Source organism: Mastacembelus armatus, chromosome 7, assembly GCF_900324485.2.
Source record: "Mastacembelus armatus chromosome 7, fMasArm1.2, whole genome shotgun sequence".
NCBI classification, from domain to species: domain Eukaryota; kingdom Metazoa; phylum Chordata; class Actinopteri; order Synbranchiformes; family Mastacembelidae; genus Mastacembelus; species Mastacembelus armatus.
This window is the reverse complement of record NC_046639.1, coordinates 9,933,135-9,951,414: the sequence shown is the minus strand read 5'-3', so window position 1 is coordinate 9,951,414 and position 18,280 is coordinate 9,933,135. Positions and strand designations below refer to the sequence as shown.

The following is an 18,280-nucleotide window of genomic DNA, read 5'->3' as shown; positions in this document are numbered from 1 at the left end:
TGATGTTGAATTGATTTTTAAATCATGCATTTAGAGACATGCTCTATCAAAAGCTTTTTTTCTGGATATTCTTGTAGACTAATCAACCATGCAGTTGAGACATTAATGAAAACTGAAAACATGAGGAGACAGCAATTATTGTGGCCGGATGGATGTTTTTAACATTTTTTATTGCAAAAAATGATTTTTATAGACTTAACTGACATGAGAAGAATTCTAACAATATAAAATTATCTCATTCCAAGTTTATTGAACTTGATTTTATTTTCTTAGAGCATTGGAGATAACTTACATGAAAAGCCTACTTCTCAATCAACTCAAGACATTTTAAAGTTATAAAACTTTAAAATGTCTTGAGTTGATTGATCTTTGTGAATTTAACCTGTGCTGCTTCAGCAGTTCCGTTAATTTGACAGCATTCAATTTAGACATGCGTCATGTTGAAAGTTTCACTTACAACCATGTGAGACTGCTGTTATGACTTCCATCCATCCATTCATCCATCCATTCATCCATCCATCCATTCATCCATCCATCCATCCATCCATCCATCCATCCATCATTTATACTGCTCATTCTTATCAAGGGCCATGATTTCTTCTGAAAAGTACTTATGGTTTTTAATGTATAGCAACCTTGTCTCCTAGAAGTTATATTTCCTTACAACTAATCAGTAAAGAAGCTTTGAAGGGCACATTATTCTGACAGGGTTACATTTTCTATTAACATAATGAATAAATGTTAATTTCCATATCTGGCAAGCCCCAAATATGTTGATACTGAATGTATCAGTCAAATGTTAACTGACAATGTAAATCTGATTTTGCAAGACAGATTCCACTTAGAGTTACTTCTGCACTGTTAAACTTGTCTGTGGTTATGTAAAACCACTCACAGATAGTCTGATTTAATATATAATAAGTCTTCATTGACACAACATATTTGTTTGCATTCAACCAACACACAGTCCTAGCACCTCCTGGTGACTGCAGGTGAAGTTACAAAATGAGGCTGCATACAGTACCACCCTCTATAAACACATGCTCAGCATATGTGATTACAGTGGTTTGGGGAGGTATCACTTTCAGGATGCAGAATGCAGGATTCACATGGTCAATAGATATGGCTTGACCAAATTCTAGAGTTGCTTGACCTTCCGACACTCCTGGATTCATGAGGCAGTGCTATTGATTTAAACAGGTGTAAAGGCCCTTCCCCGGCTGAGGAAATTTAATCATGTCAGATGGCCACCTGGTTATTGCACAAGACACTGTCACTGACGCCATAGGTTACTTTTATGTCAGGGTAGACATTATTAATTTTTCTTTCACCTTATATTGCGGCAAAGTAGCAATGTGGAGACCCACAGCAGTTTTCTGAGAAAACATCACCAAAACCAAAGCACCCAAAAAGAAGTTAATAAGAAGATTTTATTCTTGGAAATATCTATGAAGTGCTCGAACAAGCACTGAATTCACATTCTGCTCAGTTTTCTGGCTTAATATATTCAGGATCTGTGTTCATCCTCCTTGAGAAATCCAATGATAGACTTCTTTACTCTGTTGAATAAGCTAATTAAGTTTTTAAAAAGTACTCTACAATTCATAATCAAAGCAACACTATGATTAATTTCAATGAAACTTTAGGCATGCTGCCTCAAACCATCGTCATCTCAATCTATCTGTAAAACTTATTAACCTCAATGTTTTGTACAATGTGTAGCAGTCATATCTCAATATTTTTAATGGTATACAATTACTTGCAGTTTGTGTGTGTGGTGTGTGTACTCATAGGTGAGCATGCTCAGACTAATTTCAGTTCCTTTGGTGAATGGCTGATTATCACAGTCTGTAGCGTAAGCTCAGGGGGAGCAGCAGTGTTACATCCTTCAGCTAGTGAGTAACAGACAAAGGGGAAAGAGTCGTCATGGCCCAGAAGAATAACTGTAAGTTGATGTTCTTGCATTAATCTTTAATAGTTTTTTTTCCAAATACTTGATAATGCACAACAGCGCTAATAACATGGTTGGGGTATAAATGAATGAGACTACTGATGTGTAGATGATATTTAGCACATTTCAAAACTAACATTTTATTTGTCGCCTCAGGATTTTCACTTTGCTTAGATTTTTATCATTAACACTTTTGAAACCAAATTGGATTACATTTCAGTCAGTTATTCTTGAAGTCTTAGAGAAACAATGTCATAATAATTTCAGTTGTGATTTTCCCAGCACATTGTCATACGTAAATGCCAACTTTTATATTCATGTGGTATGGAGTTAAAAATCAAAAATGAAAAGGGTGAGATTCTGTAATAGTTGTTTTTTTCCCCAACAAATTACATGAGCATGTAAAATCCAGCAGGAATTTCCTGTTGCAACAACAGGCAGATTAGTCCTGAACTTTCATTTGCTCCCTTTCTCTTTTTTCTCCTTCTCTCTAACATACAGTTCAGTTTTCCATCAGGAAATATAGGCCCTCAGATCAACATGCAGTCATGTCACTCTTTCATGATGGGATACTCGAGCATGTATACCCAGCCTTCTTCAAGGCCATGAGCCATCAAGACCATGTTGGCATTGCCCTGAGTATTTGTATGGCTGGCTATGTGCTGGGAGGTAGTTCCTACTTTCAAGCTTTACTCTTTGGCAGTGCATGGGCTGGCCTCATTTATTATTCCTGCCACGATATCTACGAAAGCTACATGAAGAGGCGACTGAGTACAGACATGGTCGACATTCAAGCCAGCTACCTGGAAAACCCAGATAATGGTTTCTGGGTGGCAGAGGCAGACGTTAACGGCCAGTCCAAGGTGGTGGGCATGGTGGCAGTGACGGGGAAGAGGGGAGAGGAAGAAGGGGAGAGTTTTGATGACTGGAATGGGGGAGTCTCAGAGTTTGCCCAAGATGCAGTGGATGGGAGTTATGGCGAGCTATCCCACATGGTGGTTCCATTCCCATGGCGCCGCAAAAACCTGGGCTCACAGTTGACATGGAAGGCCTTGGACTTCTGTAAAGAGCGAAGTTATGAGCGCCTTGTTGTTGATGTCAGCTCACCGCAGACAGCAGCCATTTCCCTCTACCAAAAGTCTGGCTTTGTTCAAACAGCATCCCACAGTAACACACACACAAATCACTGGTTCTCCAAGCTGGCCAGAATAACTGTGTTCAGAATGGAGAAGTTTATTTGATCTGATACAGTAGGTTAAGAATATTTCAACTAATTAATGCTTCTGTTCGGTAATACCTGGTTACTCATATCTCCCTTTCACTATAATGATAGTTTGAAAAAAAATACAATAAATCTTTCCTAAAAGCAGCATTAATGATCTTAGTTGCCTTGTATTTCATTTTTCCTTGATATATTATGTATACACCTGCACCCCTGACAGTCCATTGCTCACAACCACAAAAAAACAAACAAACAAAAAAAGCTGAGATTAACTTGGTCAAATGAATGTACAATTTGCTTAAGAATAAAAATAATAAGACATTTTATTACATTAGTTACTGGACAATAAATAGACAAAACTATATTAAAATTCAACTCCCTATTGTTCTCCTCTCCACTAATGAATAGAGAAATATATTAGAACATGTTACAAAGGTGAAATTTCAAACTAGAAGTTTCTTTTAAGCCTCTTTCCAGGGAAAAGTTGAATCCCTTTGCCTCAGAGGAATTAATACCAGCTGACTTATAAGACCTCGCAACCTTTTGCTTAAAATACCAATGAAAAATGCAATAGTATCAGGGCACTGGGAGGTTTAAAATTCTTGGGAGCTAAAAGAGTTGTGTGTGTGTGTGTGTGGGTGTGTGTGTGTGTGTGTGTGTGTGTGTGTGTGTGTGTGTGTGGCATAAAAAGAGGATAAAGACTTCAGAATACTGCAATGCATTTAGGTCATCGTACACAAGGAAAATATTGAGCTTATCCACACTAAACAATGGAGAAAAATAGTTTCATATTGGTGATCTTATGATACGTATGTATGAGGAGGGATTGAGGTAAGTAGAGGTGAAAGGTTCTTCTTCAACCCAAAAACTGTAACAGTCTGCTAGAATCTCTGAAATAGTTTTAACAAGGTGCTTCTGGCAAACAATACTGCCTAATGCCAGCAGTAGATTTTTAATAAATCTACTCTTGGCCATAAACATTGTGTAGCATCAGCTAAACAATGCACATTTACAAACTCCCTAACCTACATCGTCTCAGAAATCCCTCAAAGATGATAACAATTTTCAAAATACTATCAGCACCACGCAGTACCTGCTTATCTTGAAAGTGTGTGTGTCCACAGACACTAAGCCCATAAGGGAAAACATCAAGCAGCCAATGTGTGCAGTGACAGGTGTGGCTTAAATGAGTTTCAAGAGGGAGCCCTGTATGGATAGAGCAGCTTGGCACTGAGACACACATACTATCAGAGGCCTTCGGGCATCAATCATTCCTGCTGAGGCTGTCAGAAAAAAATTAGGCTGGTGGCCAGCAGGCAGGTGCTGAACTAGCCAGAGGAAGAAGAGCCTTAATGCTGGCCAACCTGTTGTCATCCTCTCACAATTACCAGTACAACTGGCCTCAAGGTAATGATAGCTTGATTGTAATTCCTCTCATACACATGCTACACTGATGAGCCACTTGCTGTTTGTTGGGTATATTCAATGAAAAACCTTAAGTACTCACAAAAGTCACAATCGCTTTAGTCATAATGTCTGTAAAAGGCATTCACTACTTTACACGTTTTCATTTTTTTATTTTCATAATATTGACGATGGAATCAGACTTTTATCTTATTATTCAACACAAGATATATTCTTTCAAAAATATTGTAAATTAATTACAAATGAATTGACATTTTTTTAATTTATAACACAAAGTTAGATATAACTCAGAGTTGATTATGGTGTAACTTTCCCATAATTTTCATAATGACTACTTACATGTTGACATGAGTACTGTTATAAAAAGTAGGAAACTTATAATAACTGTAATTCAGAATGACAAGAAAGCAGCATTAGCTTGGGGATAATTTAAGTTTTTAGGCTTAAAAATGATTCTATTGAGTATTTTTGTATAACTGTCTTTTTTGTATGATACTACTCCAGGAGAGAAATTGTGATTGTGCCAGTCTCTTCAAATCTCCTAAAGCTCTGTCAAATTAGATTGGAATCATGAATGAACATCAACTGAAATAACCACACATAGATAATCTTTATTTAACTAATTTGTGACTTCTAAAACCAAAGGGCTGCACCAGGGAGGGATCGGTTTTATTGTGTTAGAGGGTGTGATGCTATGGATAGCAATAATAGAAAGCAAACATCTCATTTGTATTTCATACTTGTGATTCAGATTAATCTGTAGAGATTTGATTTCACTTTAATATTAAATGGTCCATTTTCTGTTCAGTTTCAAATAAGCTACATTAAATCTACTTTGATTCAACATTGTAAAACAATAAAACATGGAAACTTTCAAGCAAGGCAAACTATAGTGTGATATTTCATTATTCATAAATGCATGCATGCAACAGCTGAGGGATAATTGGATTTTTTTAATTGGAGTACCTAATGAGGGCAGTTCAAGTTTACCTTTAATTTTCGTTTCGTTTTGTTTGTGTCTTTTTTTTTAGATAGGGGGATATACATAACAACACCAAGGGGTTTTTCATCCATCTGTTGTTGTTATAAGGCTAGAGGTCCTAATGTGAGATAACATATAAGATCAATGCAATAACCAGGTTCTCTTTAAAGCATGAGCTCAAGAAATCTAATTGGAAAACATCTCTTTGACCACTATTTTCAGAGTGGGACTGCGTGTGTGTGTGCGCATGTGTGTTGTTTGTGTGTGGGCAGGGATTATCTGGCACATTTCTGCATGCATGCATACTCACCATCAAGTATTTCTTGTTGTATGTTTTTAATCTGTCTCACACTGAGATTGAAGCCATCAAGCTTATAATTGGAAAAAGAGTTAATATGTCTTAAGGCAAACTTTGATGACACATTCAAACTTGTAACAAAGTTAATAATCAACATTACAAACTGTGCCTGTGTGTAAACAGGTTTGTCTATTTGTATATATTAGCACCACAATTATGGAGATGAATTGCATCAGGCTATATTGTGTGAGCCAGAAGTAGATTTGTTTGGTTCATACATCATCATACACTGCTCACCACTGTCTTGAGTAATTACTTTTCATCTTTTTTGTTGCACCATGAAAAGTTACTGCTTGGTTGTGCTGCTGAACATCACTGCATAGGACAACACCTGGCCAATACGTTAAACCAAGTAACAAAGCTATGTCAGGCACTGACACAAACAGATAGCTTATCTTGCACTGTCAATTTCCTGCATTTTAGGAACCTGACATAATGCACAATCTGCACTTGTTACTCAATAACTGGTCAATTACTCACTATATTTCAAGAAAAATAAGTATGTTTTTCTATAGGAAAGAATATTAGACAACTTTGAGACAATGACGAATGAAAAAAGTGTAACAAGGGAGATGTGTTAACTGGGTTCATTAAATTATAGCTTACATTATAACACTGAAACATGTATGCAAGTGTAATTAGGGTCTCATTATCATAGAAGATTGGAAGTCAAATTACAGGGACAAATGTGGGATTAGTTGTAGCTAATGAGTTGGTATTAAATATTTTCACACCACAGTGAACCTCTACATCGTGGATAAATGTTCCAGATAATATTAGGCAGCAGCTCGTTTGCTGAGCTACAGCTCCAGTGCAAGAGGACTGTGGGGATTTGGTCAAGGAAGTAATTGGACAGCACAACAACCAAAAAATTGATCACAGCTGTTGTAATTAGGAGAAATATGGGGTAATCAATTTTTTTCATCTTTCAAGCTTGATGCCGAGTTAGCCACAATGACTGCATTCCATTATACAAGCGTCTAATACCTGTAGGGTGATCCTCTTGTTGTACACAGTTGTTTAAAATTATTCTGTAATATTTTAGGATAATGAACCAAGAATTCAATTGTTTACAGAATAACAATGACTATACTACTGTCATTCAGGTTTAACTAGAATATGTTTAAGGGAATGCATCGGATGCCCTTCCTGACACCACCGTCTCAATTTACTTGGCTGAGTTCAGCAGCCCCTGATCATCCACGGCAGTCTGCCTTCCAAGTACTAACCAGCCCTGCCTAGCTTTCAAAATCTGTTGGGAACAGGCTATCGCATGACGGTTAGCCACCAGAATATCTTAAAACAATTGTCTAAGTTTAAGACAACCTCTCTCCACGCTTTAATTTTGAATCAGTAAATGACTATATTTAATATAAATGTTATACAAATTGTGCAGTTAGTGAGCGAATAACAGAATGGACACTAGCTCTATGGCTGCCAATTCACTTATCCAAGGTTTTCATCCACCTCTGTACTCTCGATACTGAAAACAAATATGATTTAGATAAAATGATATTATTTTACGGCCTGATACATTTGAGAACAGTTTGTCTGCTCATCTTATTTAAATTGTAAACATTGATCATTGTCAAAAAAATGTGATGCCCAATTTGAGTATTATGAGACCGTTGTCCCAAGAATAACAGAATCAGTTGTTTTATACCCCAAAATGACACGTTCATATTAAAGAGAAAAGACCTTCTAATGGTTATAGCAGCTGTGACAGGAGCAAAGGAGAAAGTCAGAAGACAAAATACAAAACATTGCCATGTTAACACATCGAAGGGTCTTTGCTGAGTTGCAGTCAGGATGTCTGTGAACATGATTATCGTGTTGTACCTGTATGAAAATTTCTCTCACAACATGGAAGCTATGACCTTTAGTTTTACCTAGTAAATATGTTATTCACCTTGTGAATATATGGCGACTTGATGCATTCGTCAATGATGACATGGCACCTAACAGATATATTAGGCTCCTATACTTGGAAAGGGGGGGGGGTTCTACACACTGTACCTTCAAACAAACAATCACACTGTTATATTATAATAGTGATTCATTTTTTAAACACTTAAATTATGCAGGGACATCAGATCAGAAAAAGCTGTTATATGTCATTATCATGGGCAAGCTACAGCATGTATTTTGGCATCAGATTTGGAGGACCTATTGCATGGGTTAATGCTACATGACACATTTTACTTCATTGTTTACTGATGCAGAAACAATGCAATGAAACAATAATGCCGTGAGCTACTATAGGCAATTGAAAATTGATTCAATCTGTCAAGAGATGGTCTGTCATTAATAATAATATAATCCCACATCTATCCTGTTTTTCTGAACTGACATATTGGTTTTGAAAGTTGAGTTTAATGAGGGAAATAAAACCCTACCACAGAGACAGCATTGTTATTCTCTACATGTGGCCAAACAGACATTTATTACGCATTTCATTGTTGTGTTAATGTAATGGCAAACAGCTTGAAAAATGTATATTAAAAACACAAAATCTAGATTTAATTATGAATTAAAAATTATGAATGGAAATGATGAAATAAAATATAACTCTACCTCCATTCTTCCCCCTAAAACTTTTTGTACAGTCCATTTGACAAGCATAAGTCATGAGCCAGTGCATTATATTTTGAAAATCATTCATTTCTAATGATGTGCAGCATAATTTCATGGTATCTTTGAGTTTCCAGAGGTGTTGAAGGAAGTGAGGAAAATAATCCTCACCACAAATGGCCAGCAGAAACCATTAAAATCCAGCTTTGATTGATCTCTATATTAACTCAAGACTTCTGAAGTTATTTGACAAGAAAGTTGGAAGACAGTACCTTATCACACACATTCAATGAGTCATGGATTAAGTTGTGCTGCAGTGAGGATATCTGGCATGTGTCACAGTACTGAAAAGAGGAAAGGATAATGTCTCAGTCTGGGGTGATGGGATTTGTGCTTAAAGTGAGAGAAATAGATCTGTTATGCACTACGATTTCTCCTCGAAGAAACAACTGCACAGATACACGGCTGTCTCCTGGTTATAGAGAGCTTGTTGCCATCTGTTATGTAATACCTCCATACATGCCAGCTGTCATCAAGATATATTCATTACCTATGCTGCTGTTTGTTTTAGGCTCTATAACTCCAGATATCTCAGTATAACCTTCTTATGTCTTCAGGACTGAAAACCAAACCCCTTGTTCTCATTTTAGTCAGTTTAGCCACTTCAGCATGTATGAACAATTCTTGCAGTTGGTGCATATTTCAAAAAGACAATTAACGTGTCAAATTAAAGCTATTATTGTATGGGATGTTGACTTTCAGTAAATTATTGACTACATAAGGGGGCAGTTTATGTACATAAATCTTAAAAGGTGTCTGTTGGAAAGTGTTGTGTTTTTCTCAGTCTGGTGTCCCAGTCTGCACTGAGCTACAAGGCAAAAACACATTGTGACTGGAGAATGTGCAAGGTGAGATGTGATCTCTAAAGTGAATCAAATGGTTCAAGCGCTGGATATTGACTGCCTTTAGAAGCTTAATAGGAGATTTAATAGGCCCAGACAGAGGAACAACTTACATTTTTCATGATGCTGTTTCTCAGGGGTATTAATGTTTGGACAAGCCGACAGCCTTACACGATATTTATAAACAATGTGTTGTGGACGCTACAATTCAAGAGTCTCTCAGGATCATTTTGGGATGGATTCTTTCTTCTTGAGCACAGGGCCAAAATGGATTTCTCTCAAAATGAAACACAGACATACCTGCTTGGAGAAATAGGCTCTATAGTTCCTTCAAAATGCAACTCTGGATAAATACCTCTTGAACAGTTTAGTGTCTGCAAAGCTAGAGTTCAGATTTAGCATACTGTAATTCTCAAGCTCAGGCACATAAGAAAATATAAGAAAGTACATGAATGTTACTGTGTAACTTGGATGGATAACAAAAGTATATGTAACAGCTAATGTAACCGTACTTTACTAGTGTATTTGTACTGCATTTAACTGCAAACAAGTGATCTCCATTTAACTCATTACATGACTTGAGCTGCACCAGTGAATTGAATATTTGTTATTTATTTAGATCTATGTACACCTTGACATTAAAGGATGTTTTTCTGTCCTGTATTAAAAAGCTACACTGAGTCTAATTTGAATCAGGGTTGTAAGACAGTAAAACATGAAAACAGAAAATAGATCACAGAAAATGAAATGTATCTTGCCTGCAGACTCACATCTCTCTGGCTGGGCTGGCAGCAGCCTCAACCATCCAGTGCTCTCATTCCCACAGGAATGGATTTAGTTGGATTTTTAATTATCTGACTCTGATTTCTAAATTAGTTTTTTATGCCAAAACTAATAATAACAATAGACAGTGATGGATCTTGGGAGACTTGAATATGCTTATGAAGAGACAGATTGTTCTCTGTCCAAGCCATCAGAGATTACCACCCCCACTTAGAGGGCTATAAGCAAATAAAAACAATTGTAAGACAATTAAATGACACAATCACTTGAAGGTCTTAATTATTATTGTAGATAGCGTGAGCATAAGAATCACATTCATTCACATTTAACTTTTCTTTACAGTTTAAATAGTACAAGCAAATATGCTGACATGATACAGCAGAATATATCTAATGATTTTTACAACTGTAATATTGGAGTCTGCCAGTGAAGCAATCCTGCATGGTGGAGAAAGTGGCTTCACATCGCAGCAATAAGTCTTCCTCTCCAAATGCATGAAAGCCCACCCATCCGTCCACCCACATACAAACTTCTTGTCACACTGTCTCACACACACACACACACACACACACACACACGCACACACACACACACACACACACACGCACACAGACTTGTGGACAAGCCTTCATCCTTCATTTACTGACACAGTATTTACTGGTGTCCAACTGTATAGCTGAGCCGCCACACCAATATGACTAAATGTGACTAAGCTGCACCTCAAGTCTGCCTCCACCTGCTAGCCAAAGACAACATCCCAGCAGACTGAACACAAGCTAAAGAGAGCAATTTACTAATTCTTTGTGCTCCAGAAAGACTGAGGAGACCTGCTCTTGGATCTTTTGGTGTGTACGAGCTTAAGGTTTGGCAGCAAAGTCTTAGTTGAGACCCTCTGAATAAGCACGTCCTCCTGCTTCCTTCTCAGGAGACTTAATTGTTGCTGGACAGTGTTTGTGATTCCTGCCAAGTTGCCAAAAAGTTTCCCTGTCTTGCATCTTTTTGTAGCCCCCACACAGCAGGGTCCCTGTGCTGTTATTCTCATCCCATCATCTGATTCATGACTATGGAAAAAGCTGATGAGACCAAAATAACTGCCATCTGAGGGGCATCGCCAGTCACATTACCTCCTCAGGGTCAAAAACACAAGCCACAATGTCCTGACGGTGCTTGCATCTTAAATTTGCTTCAATCTGCATGACTGACTGATGCCTTGTTCAGTTCATAAAGTGGTAAAACCTAGCTGGGCTGTGTTATGAGAGGTTTTATATTTCATATCTTGCTGTTCCTTAGGATTTTATTGTGGATTAGACACTCAGCTGTTTTGCTACAGTGGAAAAATATTCTCAATTGTATATTTAGACAAAATTCAAGTGTATAATGATTTATACCAGCATAAACAAACATATCTCAGGAATAATCTCATCATTATGTTACTAAAGCATTGCTGCAAAAAAGCCTCAAATATCCATATAATCATCAGAAAAGGTCTTCAGCACATAACATACTGTAGCAGTGCTTTGTGCTAACATCAGCATGCACACAATGATTTGTATTATCATCAAATTACCAATGTCTGTATAACATTTCATGAATAGTTGTTGAGATATTTCACCAAAAACAATAATGTCAATTTCATGATTGTCCTAGATAAAAAAAAAAGGTTAATAGGCGGTATCCTCTGGGACAATGTACAAAATTTCACGGCATTCAATCCATTAGCTGTTTCAGGACCAAAGTGATGAACCGGCCAACAGAATTATATTGTCAGGTAGTTAAAATTAAACCACTAGAGAATCAAAGTCAAAAAAATTTCAGTACTATGAAAAAGTTTCATATATCCATGTTTGGGTAAACAGAAATTTAGGACTGCAAACTCATTCAGTGAGATAAAAGAACTGAGGCAGAGCCCTTGAAAGCATTTCAGCTGTTTGAATTGATCTTAATCAGTGCTTCAGTTATGAAATGGCAATGAAAATACATGAAGAATCATTGTGGCACAGAGTGAAACTGACACACACTTTTATCTACAGTAGCCTCATAAATATCTACAGACAGACACAGGGAAATGAACTTCCAACAGTACAGTAAATAACAGTGTTCAGTGTCCTACTCAACCTGCATGCACACTCTGCAGCTTAGGTGAGCCAGATGTAGAGGAGTTTCTGCTGCCAATTTCCAAACTGTTTATGTTGGTCCTTTATTCTTATGTAGATAATGTTGTTGTTTTATTACACCATGTAAGATATCTCAGCACGTGATCACTCAGTGTGCTTCTTTGCACACAGGGTGGTGAAAATCAGTCTCACACATACAGTTATAGACCTAAAAACCTTCCTTATGAAGTATTCAGCAATCAAGTCACAGCAAAATACTACAGCATTGTCAGTGAAAGCTGAGCCACTAGCTTTCACAAAGAAATTGTCCAAGTGGTACTGACATTATGTTTTTCACCGTAGGAGTCAAATCACACTTGCATTGCCAATAATAATAATAGTGTTCCGACAATTTGTTACTGGGCCCAGCGGGGAGGTCTCTCTGTTTGCCCACTCTACAGAGATGAGTTTTGGGTATAGCATGTTGCTGACACCTCAACGGGGCAGATGGGTGTCTATATTGGCATCTAACTATGTGCTACATTAACCTGCTGCTTTTGGAATATGGCGTAGAGAGTCAGGGCCATGTTTTCTGTGCTGCTCTCTGTATTGTGAGAGATACTGTAAGGTAATGTGATCTGCCAAACACAAGTAGTTTAGTGGTATTTTAATCCCACACAGGGCACACAAACAGCAAGGTTAATCAGCAACCGAACATAAGCAGATGAGGGAAAGTCACATTCAACTTATTTAAACAAATTACAAATTGATATTAACCTAATTCAAGTCACATGGGCATCATCTTGGATATTCAACCATAGGCTATTTTAGGCTAAGATGCTGCCATGGAGGGAGGTAGTTGTGTGGGAAAGCTGTTGGCATATTTAGTAAATCCTCCCAGATTTGGGATTTAATTGTTCTGACATGCTCATCTCTATAACGGCTTACAGGAACAGGATGTGAGTTCAGATAGTTTGATTTACAATCTTATTTACATGTACCTTTTTTGAAACACAGTATGGTGATAGTGATAACTCCACAGAAGGTACAGTATAATTGGGTTGATTCTTACTGTTTTGGGCCCCTATTAGAAAACATGGGAGTTGAACACCACAGGAGGCAATGAAAACCTTAGGAAGCAGATGTTAGTGAGTAATTGTGCATTAACACCAGTGGAAAAATGTATATTGTAAGTGGTTGCCTGCTGTGAAGTGTTTCTTTACCTACAGTCAAGAATAATGCCCTGCCCCCATAAATAAAGAAAAGCCATGAACTCATTCATTCAGGTGAGTCTTCTGCACTGGTTATCATTTTACAACAATGATGTCTGATCATTATAATCATATTTATTTAAAAATGTGTTTTTGAAGTTTCTTATATAATATTTAATTTTAGTGTGGATCGTAAAAAATACAATTTTTTGTAAAATGCAGTTCCCTTTTCTATATACAGCTTCATTTATTGCAGTTTATTGTAAGAGTTTTTAAAGTTGCTGTATTAGTACAAATAAATCCAGAATTGAAACAAAAAAAAAAAAACGTATTTTTGAGAAGAATTTGTTCCACTGTTAATACATCCCAGCATAAAGAAGATCCACATTTTATTTTTAATTTAAAGACTGTCAAAATAAATCATCTCTGTGAAGAATTCAGCATATATATCTGATTTGGTGGAAAATAAAAATTCATCTACTCAAGTATTGTACAAGTATATTTAAGGTACTTTTATTTTACTTGCGACTTTTAATTATCAGCTAAATCCACTATGATTCAGAGGGAAAGATTAGATTTTTTCCCTGTAATAAACTGGTGATCTTGATTTTGTTCACATAAAAAGAGCAAAATGCATTTTTAGTTCAATTTTAATTTTATAGTATAGTAGTTTACGTCAGTGTCTGTAGCATTCCAAAAATAGTTAAGAGTCTGCTGAGCATCAGTGCTGGACTTTTCTAATAAGGCATGATGATGCAGCGCTGTTTTGACAGGACACCAGCTTAGCTTCTGACTGCATATAGTTCTCGTTAATGAGGTACTGAGATTTTCATAGACAGACAAATACCATAAGTCCAAAATCGGCAATTAAAGATGTTTCTATTCTGTTTCAATCAAAGCAGAAATACACATAATTATTAGTTAAACTCTCAAATGACTTGAACTGAACTTTAGGATTTTTTTCTCCTTAGTTGAATTTTTCTTAGGGAACATGATTAATTGCTGGATTTCAAAAATGTTATAGCAGTCCACGTGTCACTGCTTGTGAACATTTTCCATTGATTGTTAGAGTGATTAAGAGGCACTTTGAGCTCTCAAGCACAAGAGTGGGCCAGTACTGAGCACATGGGAAGGAGAAATCTGTCATTTAAATCAAAATGATACTACCCTTTAGATTAGACCATCTTTTGCAGATCTTTCGCATATTTTGTCATTAAAAGCAAATGCCATTAAAAAACACCAAGCACATGCTGATATATCTGTCCCTCATATAGGTGCTGCTGTATGTAGTGCCACAAAAACTAATGAAACACATTTCACTGCAGTTATATGTTAATACGCTGAAGGTAGACTTAGGTAAAACGCTAATCAACACAAAGCTGTTTGTTCATCCTGTAAAGGAATATGCACATGACTTTGATTCCTGTCAAGTTCAATAGTAACATATAAAGTCACAGGTAAACATCTATGTAGCAAGAAATTCAAATGATCTTTAATGATCTTGTAGCAAATTAACATTTGTAGCTCTTACTGTACCAGTGCATGCAGCCTGATTAGATTTGAGATTTCATCTATGCAAAAAAAGTGTAGTTTTATGAAGAAGGATATTTTACCATATGAGAAATACAAGCTACCACACAATAGTCCTGTCCTTCTAGAAATTATGCTGTTATACCTCTAGTTTGTTTTGCCAATTATGGTTAGCAAAAAAAAAAGGTGAAAATTGCTACCTAGATTGTGTTTACCTGCAAGACCTTCTTTGCTGTACTGAGGAGCTCAGAGTAGATAGTGAACTTACCAGACTGAGACACTTTGTAGACAAATTGTAGTTATAGTTAATAAACAAATATACTGTTATGTTTTAAGTCACTGTTAAAGACCCCTTTCTGTTTACACCTCATAAATATCTGCCCTCCCCTATACTGGCTAGTGATTGTGTATAGGTTTGCATCTGCAATACTGCATCAGTACATCGAGCCAGGTGAGATATCATCAACAGTTTTTTTATGCAACAAAATAGCAGGTTCATAGAAAAGGATGTTTTCATATTGAGAAACACAAACTACCACACAACAGCCCTGAATCCTGGAAATGACACTTTTATAGTTGTTTTTGCATTTGCATTTCACAGGAAACATAATTGCTGTTCACTTGCAAGTACTTATTTCTTCTAAACAATGATTAAGCTATGTTTAGGCTTAGGTAAAAGCAAGCAACACTGTTACTTTCCAAATCCTTCCAGAATGCTTTATTTCTCCATTGGCACTGAAAACCGGCACTGTACATTGTGAGATGCACAAAAGTCAAATATGAATGCAATTCATAAAAGGCCAGTAAGTCACATAAAGGGTTAACAGTATCACATCCTCTCATTATGAATATCTTCTTGCTAAAATCAATTGCATTAAAGCATAAAAATGAATCATGTGATATTTATGAAATTGTACCATTACTGAAGCTGCAATCAGTTGAAGTTGAACAAGTGGCTTAAGTGTTGTCAGTGGGACTGAATGTGTCTGCGCCCTCAAAGCTCATCATGTCAAGGACCTGCTGCAGACACAAGTCAACACACTGCAGTTAGGTCTATGATGCCATAATGACACATGCATGGCAATGGATAAGATGTTTCTGTTTAAAAAGGTGAAAAAATCTTTATAAAGGCAATTTAAAAAAGCAGTTATAATGCTAGCCAATGTTGGTTGGTATCCATGATGTACAGTATACATAGAAAGAACAGAAGGAATCTATTGGTAACCTCTACCAGATTGTATGGGTTCATAAAGCTGTTTAAGAACACACATACTCTAAATCTACTCAGGAAAGTCTTAAAACAACTGGAGTAATTAATAATCAAAACTAATTTATTACGTATTACTAATTGCTAATCAAGTATCCTAAGATCTGTTCTAATATAACACAGTTACCAAAATACTTGCCACATATCTCCTGTATGTTTCTGTAGCTAGACAGACATTTTTCCATTGTTATTTTTTATGTTGATTGTGTTAATTCACACTGCACTCTTCAATCAACCTCCCCTCATAGCCTGAACTCACACTGGTACATTAGCATTTCTTGTCTATTATAAAATGTATATGGATAGAAGTTTGTCTGACCATTGAAAAGCAGATGAGATGCTTAAAGAAACTTTGTTTAGATTAAGTACTGTTGCTAAAACATTGAAAAAACATTCTGAATGTAATGAATTACTTCATAAAATTACTTTACTAATATTACCAAACATAATGAAGAAATGTGCCATATCACTCTGGGAAACTAATATCATTACGTGAGGTGTTACTCTCAGCACTGTCTCCATGGTGGTGGTTAGCACTGTTGCTTTATGGCAACAAGGTTTGAACCTGGTGTAGAATTCACATGTTCTCCCTGTGGCCATGTGGGTTTTCCCTAGGTGCTCTGGCTTCTTCCCACATTCCAAACACAGATTAGGTTGAACTTCAAATTGTCCATAGTTGTGAGTGCAAGTGTTTATCTCTGTGATAGACTGCTGATCTGTCCAGGGTGCCTTTCACCCAAGTTGACTTGAATTAGTTCCAGCGGTATGGATAATGGATGGGTGAATGGGTTAGTATAATAGCCTGCTGTTGGTCTGTGACTGATTGGTTGATGGCATTGCTAGTTGCTCATATGTCGTACCTGTGTATTGCTCTGTCTTCTTCTAACTGGAAGATGTTTTATATATTCATCCCCCTTCACAACTTACAAGCCTGTTGTCCATCAAGCCACTAATGCACTTCTGATTTGACTCATTCTTGAGCTACCATGCCAGTAAGTAGTCCCTTCCTCCCCTCCATTTCTTGCTCCTGGGTTTCACAGGAGACAGATGATGAGACAATAGCAATTCATCTTCATCATGCCATCCAGATTACCATTAACATGCTGCTCTTTTCCTTACATAATGCAGCTTGTCTCACTCATGAATGCATTCAGAGGAAAAGTACAATATCCTGAGAGGTGGGCATGTCATTTGTGGTTAATATCACCAAGACATTGAGGAAGAGTTGCATGTAAGATGACTGGGTTTTCCACAAATCCTCAACATAGGTGTTTAATATAAAATTACCAGCTATATCTTCTAAATCATAGTACAAAAACAGATTTAGAAATGCCATTTCCTAATAATCTATACAGCAGTGGAGCATCTCAGTTTATTTCACTGGTGTAAAATGCAAAGATGCTCATGCCATGATATGCCATACTGTGTGCCACAGTATACAACCTGGAATTTAAATTTACTTAAAAGATAGAATTCTTGATCAACAGATGTTAAATGTGTGTTTTTTGATTGTGTCATGGGGGATTAATGAGACTGTTCTCAAAATGAGGCCAATTGCCTTCGATGCCAACACAATTATGTCTCTTCTGGCCCTATGACACAGGCAAAGTACAGCGCCAATTGTACATTAGGGGGAGTTAAGGGAACATGGATTGGTGAGAACAGACATTCCCACAAAATAACAGTGTGATACTCTTGTGTCTCTTTTTAATCCATCTCTATTCCACCCTAAATGTATGTTTATTACTGTAACCATGATGTCAAAGAGCCTATAACCTATAAGTAGTTATTTTAATCCAAACCACAGGCTTTTCTTTAACCTAACCATGTTGTTTTTGCCTAGATCTTACCAAACTATGATGGTTCCATAATTACACGTGTACATGATTGTTTTCATGATGATGATAATCCAGCATTCCTGCTGGTGGAACAATATGGGACATATTATTGCTGCCATGATGACAAAAGGGATAACCAAAAGATAT

The 18,280-nt window shown here is 36.8% G+C and overlaps 1 protein-coding gene across 1 annotated transcript; it reads left to right on the top strand.

The window, feature by feature from the left end:
* Positions 1–1,926: 1,926 nt before the first annotated feature.
* Positions 1,927–3,192, top strand: LOC113146224 (probable N-acetyltransferase camello). Its single transcript, XM_026333576.1, has 2 exons — positions 1,927–1,945; positions 2,453–3,192. Exons 1-2 carry the CDS (start codon positions 1,927–1,929, stop codon positions 3,190–3,192), a joined length of 759 nt encoding a protein of 252 aa, XP_026189361.1.
* The last annotated feature ends 15,088 nt before the right edge of the window (positions 3,193–18,280 follow it).